At 35.8% G+C, this 6,415-nt stretch overlaps 1 protein-coding gene across 1 annotated transcript; it reads right to left on the bottom strand.

The window, feature by feature from the left end:
* Positions 1-514: 514 nt before the first annotated feature.
* LOC111993270 (sucrose synthase 7) lies at positions 515-5,419 on the bottom strand. The gene is made up of 15 exons (XM_024025117.2): positions 5,265-5,419; positions 4,764-4,896; positions 4,513-4,667; positions 4,173-4,365; positions 3,923-4,041; positions 3,584-3,800; positions 3,370-3,465; positions 3,096-3,269; positions 2,880-2,996; positions 2,525-2,691; positions 2,206-2,430; positions 1,543-2,109; positions 1,327-1,465; positions 1,062-1,249; positions 515-839 (listed from the first exon to the last, which is right to left on the bottom strand). Exons 1-15 carry the CDS (start codon positions 5,363-5,365, stop codon positions 710-712), a joined length of 2,721 nt encoding a protein of 906 aa, XP_023880885.1. The 5' UTR covers positions 5,366-5,419; the 3' UTR covers positions 515-709.
* Between the last annotated feature and the right edge of the window lie 996 nt (positions 5,420-6,415).

Here is a 6,415-nt window from a genome sequence, read left to right as displayed (position 1 = left end):
TTAATCAACAAGATAAAGTCCAACCAGTTGTATTTGTGAAGCAAAAGGTTAACCCTTGAAAGATTGGTTCCTTTACGTGAGTCCAAATCTTCTGTCTCACTTTTCCTGCTCCATTTTATACTCCACCAATAAATACTTGCCACGTGTTCACCTAATTAAATAAATACTATTATTATTGACTTATTAATACTGCAGTTATTAATTAATAGTAGTATTTAATTAATTAGGTAAACACGTGGCAAGTATTTATTGGTGGAGTATAGAGTAGAGTAAGGAAAGTGAGACAGAAGATTTGGATTCCCGTTACGTTAGGCTCTTTGTATTCATCATCATGTTCTCTCTCCTCAAATTATTCACCAGCTGTCACATCTGTTTGCATCTTAAACTAGGCAAGATTATTATTATTATTATTATATTGCACGTAAGTATCATCTAAAATTTAGAAGTAATCTATTGGAGGAACGATCCATGGACTGTGTACAATTGGCCACACCATTATATTGCAGGCAAAGCGTTGAATAAGCAATGAACTTGTCTCAGATGGAAACAAGACACATTATTATTATTATAATATTATAAGGAGACCTTTACAAATTGATCGAGGAATTTAAATGACCATTCTTACAAGACACATTATTATTATTATTATAATATTATAAAGAGACCTTTACAAATTGATCAAGGAATTTAAATGACCATTCTTGTCACTTCATTTATGTGAATGAAAATCAAACTTCCTTAGGACGTAATAAGAGACAAAGAGAGAACCAAGAATGAAGCACCACCAGCTCCAAGGGCAGCGTGCTTGTGGCTGGCCAAGCTGCTTCTGGTCTTCAGTCCTGTGAATGAAAATCTGTTTTAAGTTTACGAAGATGAGCATATATTATGCTGAGACCATTTTGGTTTCAGCAATTAACCTAAGATCATCTATGTAATTTGATGGGTTTTAATATTATATCAAACTCAGTTTAAGTCATATATGAACTATCAGGCACTCAATACAATGGCCGTGGGATTGTTATCATATATATATATATATATATATATATATTTAAAGTTACCCGTCCTTCTTTGGTGTTGGCTGAGGTTCAATTTTAGATGTTAACACTGGTTGCTGAGGTTTAAGTATCATTGCTGGTGTTGGTTGTTGGAGTCCAGTTCTTGCCGCTGGTGCTGGTTGTTTGGGTATAGTTATTGCCGCTGGTGTTGGTTGTTGGGGTACTTCACTCGGGATGGGCACATTGCTTGCCTGTGAAAAATTAAATATTACTTCATCAATTGTCCATGATTTGAATATGTCCAAAATAAATTTCAAAACTAACTCACCAGATTCCTGAATTGGAGATTGTAAAACATGTGAATGTATCTTTGTTTAGCTAGCTTTTGTTCCTTGTTCAATTGCCTCCAAAATCCGTAGATTGCTCCCATGTTCAACACCTTGTTTGCATAAATCTTCCATGTATAGCTGCAAGGCAAAAGTAACCAGATATAGAAAATGAAAACTCACCAGCAGGTCTCTATATCCAGACATAATATAATTACCATTCATATATACGCTGCAGTCCAGCTTTTGACATCTTGTTCCAATATTCTGCATCCGTCTTGCATTTTTCAAAAAAATCAGCAATCTTATTGCTGGATTCATCACCATTGTTGGGGTCAATCTGAAAGCCTGAGATCCCATCAATAATAATTTCTGCTGGGCCTCCTTGATTTGTTGCAAAGGTGGGTAATCCACAGTTCATTGCCTCGATGACTGTAAGACCAAAAGCTTCATAGAGTGCAGGCTGCACAAAAGCACCCTTTGTATCTGCAATACAGCGGTACAGCTCTCCATTGCGATATCTGTCAGTTTGAGCTGCTATCCATCTGATCTGGCCCTTAAGTTGGTATTTCTCTATCAAGGCATGCATCTTTTTTATTTCTGCAATTTCTTCTCTATCCTTCGATTTCGTTGGATCAAAAAATCCAGCTACAATCACAAGATTTACCAAACTTCTCAGCCTTTTGTTCTTCCCATACCATTCAGTTAATCCAGAAATGTTTTTCACTGTATCGAGTCGTGCCATTGAAAAGATGATTGGTTTCTTCCTGTCTGCCAAATATCCTCTGTTCCAGGCATATTTTAGTTTCAATATTAGACTACTGTAATAATACTGGTTATAGTGATGTGATGCGCATAAGATAAAAGGAACCGAGGCTTACATGTGCTCATTGTTATCCTCCTTACTGTACAGCAGTTCTTCAATGGCAGGGTGAAAAGAGGTTATCCGACTTTGTCTCTCCGAGTAGGGGAAGTATACAGATTGATCAGCCCCAGGGGCGGCGATGTTGAACTTTGGATCAAAGACATTGATGCCTGAGACCACCCGATAAAGTCCGGGCATGGAAAATGCTTCATGGCTTTCATATTGTCCGGGCCTATCCTTGCTGAAGAATAAACATTTCTTGAGTTAAAAACATAACAGTCACAGTAGTACTTAGCCGTGTGTTTATATTCAAGATAGTAATATGAAAGTCTCACCTTCCTGCAATTTCTTGATATGTGCTTGTTATGATGAAATCAGCTGCGTTCATTGAGATTATGTCAGCCGTGAACTGACATGAAAAGTGGTACTTGCTTTCCAATTCCTTCCATTTGGCATCTGAATCTTCATACTTGGTTTTTTCCAAGGCATGGGCAATAGTTGCCTGGGTTTTGAACATGTCAAAGTTCAGATTAGTTTAAGACATGCCTCAAGACACTTAAAGTAAGGCATAAATGAATCAAAAGTTCAAACTTGATCTAGTGTTTCTAAACTAGACAAGGTTATGTTTGTGTAGTTTGTATATAGAAGATAAAATCTGCAAAATAAAATCAAACAAAAGATGGACTAAACCTGAGTAATTCCAAGTTTGCTAGCCATCAAAGATGCAACCAAGTTTCCATCACTGTAGTTCCCAATAATGAGATCCGGTTTGCGTTCCATGTGTTCAAGAATCTTAGCAGTAGCATCCTAGTGATGAGAAGAAAAGGAAGAGAAGACAAGAATAAGAAATTTTATTTGGAAAATAAAAGTTCGATGGAATAAATGATAGATTGATTGCAAATATGCCTCGGCAAATCTCTCAAGGTAAGGGTAAATATCAAAACGAGAAACCCATTGGCGGAGAACCCCATTCTCTGTCTTAAATGGGACTCTAAGGATGTGAGAGTGCTTAGTGTTGACAATAGGCTCCAACTCCTGGTTGCACTTTGTCCCTCGAGCATCTGGTATAAGCCTTGATACCTGTAAAATAATAAAAGTTAAGAAAATTTAACACTAAACTAAAATTTGATCCTTTCATCAAATTAATGATTACAATCATTTGTAATTGTTAATAGCTTACCACAAGAATCTGAGGTTTCACAACAAGGCCTTGCTGCTTAATTCTGAGAAGCAATTCTTCCTCTAAAGATCTTACTTGATCAAGAATATAAACCACCTATTTTAAATTAACAGCAACATAATAACCTTAGTCAAGGTTTCACCTTTACAAGATTTTAAACTTAATAATACATTAGCATTGTTATTGAATAATGATGATTGGATGCATTATAAACCTGGCCTCCAGTATCCGGCAATCCGAGGACATCTGACTGCCCAAAATAGCCATGAGGAGAGAAGATTACAACATTGAATATGGTGGGCAGCCTGCTAAAGAGTAACTCCAATTTTGCTGGGTCCGGTGCTTGGAGTACCTCAGAAAGCAGCCTTAGTGTCTCCTTAACCCTTTCTGCTGTATTCCCCCATCCTTTCTCAAATCCCCAATCTTGAAACCTGATAGAAAAAAGTTTACTATCCAATGTCAACCTATCCATGGATTTTTTTTTTTTTTTTTTTTTTTTTTTTTTTTGGGGGGTGGGGGGGACCAAAAAAAAAAAAGCAGAAATGACACTGACCTCTGCTCAAAATTCTGATACGGTGTGTCTTTCGGGAATCCGGAGACGAATAATTCAGCTTTAACCAGGGCATTTTGAAGCTTAGCCACTGTATCCAGATTTGCATTTATGATAAGATTCTGCAAAATTGGAACAGCATGCATAATCACGGTTTAGTTTCTATTACAATCTTTTCCACAAAAACGTAATATATATTACTTTCCGCCATATATTTTCTCTGTGAGTGCATATATGTGTGCTATGTTTGTACCTCTCCATGATGATTTAAAGCTTGTAAGTACTCCAGCAACAACTTTTCGGAACCGCACTTCCCATGTAGCCTTGAGGTCATGAACGCCGAGATGAAGTTGGCCCCATTTCCGATAGAGGAGGAAAGGGTCATTCGGGGAGTGGAGAAGTCAATGGCTCCAAAATCTATTTCCAATGCATTTTCATCGTTCGCCCTGCACATCAAATTAATCACGTTCTAAAATATTTTGAACAACAACATGGTATACCATTTTGTTCATATATATAATTAAGACTATACTTTTGACTGATTCGAACTTATGAATATAATCACTCAACCATTTTTTCTAACAATTAATTACCAGTTCTCATCGAAGATGGTTTCTTTAAATTTCAAGTATTCCGAAGCAGAGATAGAATCCACTGTGAGATCGTTGGCGTTCACCTTAACGAATTCCCAGAATCCAGGATTAGGTCTCACAGCTAAAGCTACATATGGCGGAACGACAGCTGCCTCCTGCATATAGATGAAAAAAAGTTATAAAAAAAAAAAGACCCAGTTGGCTGTGGTTGAGCGTATGTGCATGGAAGAGAGAGTTGATATAAAAGAAACCTGAGTGGAATTCAGGATGTAACCAAGTAAACCCTCCAACACCTTGCTTCTTTCGTGCTTGTCTTCTATTGATTTCTCCACTTCCTCCATTGTGTGTTGCCGTTTCATTAACCGTTTTCCCATTGCAACAAAACTTTTTTAACACCACAAGGAAATAAAGATCATTTTCTTTTCTTTTTTGCATGGTTCAATAATCAATATATACACCCTTTTTATACCTACCCAATTGATTTTAAGGGCTAATATTGTTATATTTAATGTAAATAATAAACATTTTTTTAATAAAATATAAATTCTACTCTATCTTAATCTAAGTGTATATATATGTATGTAAAACTCTCTCATAAAGGCTTAAACTCCGATCTTTTCCTCCACATAGTTGAGATTAAGTAGATAAGGTAAAAATATAAAAAACAAAAGAAGAAGAAGAAGAAGAAGAAGAAGAAGAGGAGGAGGAGGAAGAAGTTTGTAGCTTACGTAGAATCATATATGAAAGATTACCTAGCAAAACATCTCTTCATATGATAGCGGCTCTGCTTTAATGCATCAGGCATGCTATCTGCAATAGTATCTGATCGCTTGAGGACTTGTTCAGAAGCCATTTTTTGCCAAAACTAAAGAAATACAATATATTCTCTTGAATTCAGAAAGTGGTTTTTGGTTGATGTATTTATAGTGAAGTTATTGTGAGAGAGAGAATGAAAGATATTAGATATGGGGAGGAGGAGAAGGAACATTCTTTGGTTCCTTTTGTGGGAAGAAAACACAGAGTGAAAGCAAGTAAGGAATATATTTATGCAGTAAATTCAGAGTTGGGGGAGGGAAAGAATTTTAAGGAATTTCTGGTTGTCCTTTGAGATGGATTACACTAAAATTTCGTATTCTTTTCTTCCCATCTCAATTTGAACGCTGTTAAACTTAAATGCCTTCATTTCGCTACGCACTACCCTTTCCCAATATTCAGAGTCATGCATCTTCTCTTCATGTTGTTTGTTATACACACTTTTATTCTGGCACGTGAACTCACATGCCCTTTAACCTTTATTTTTGCATACACTTCATTAAACGCATGATAATAAATTAATATACTGCCATAAAAGAAAATTTTTATTTTTTGCTGAGTAGAAAAAAAAAATACTAAAAATAATTAAGCAAATTATTAAAAGTTTCGCTAAGTAGAGAGGTTAAATGAAGAGTACTCTATTTTCTACTCATGGAATTCATCCTATAGCTATGACAAAATCTTAGGCTATTACAACATTGAATAAAATGTTGGCGACACATTACTCTAGGAACTTGGAATAACACATGCTAGATACCTTTTATTTTGAAACTTTATTAATCAACTCGTTATTTTACATACTTGGTTTATACATCCGCAAGTCATTTATATTGCATAATGCCATTATTTGTGTTGGATTTTTTTTTTTTATTGTTTTCGCTAGGGAAGATATTTATATTTATAAATCTAGTTAAGTGGATGCCCAAAAGTTTTATTAAAATATATAGATATGTGGGGCGACTGATAAGAGGGATAGAGAGAGCATCAGTAGTGATCTGCTAGTATGCAACTTGAAGCAATTTGGGCAAGTATACCTAGCTCCACCACAGAAGTGATAAAACCAAATAGGTTTGTATTGTTTCTTACCTAC

Source organism: Quercus suber, unplaced genomic scaffold (genome assembly GCF_002906115.3).
Source record: "Quercus suber isolate HL8 unplaced genomic scaffold, Cork oak 2.0 scaffold_81, whole genome shotgun sequence".
NCBI lineage: Eukaryota > Viridiplantae > Streptophyta > Magnoliopsida > Fagales > Fagaceae > Quercus > Quercus suber.
This window is presented reverse-complemented; position numbering and strand designations above follow the sequence as displayed.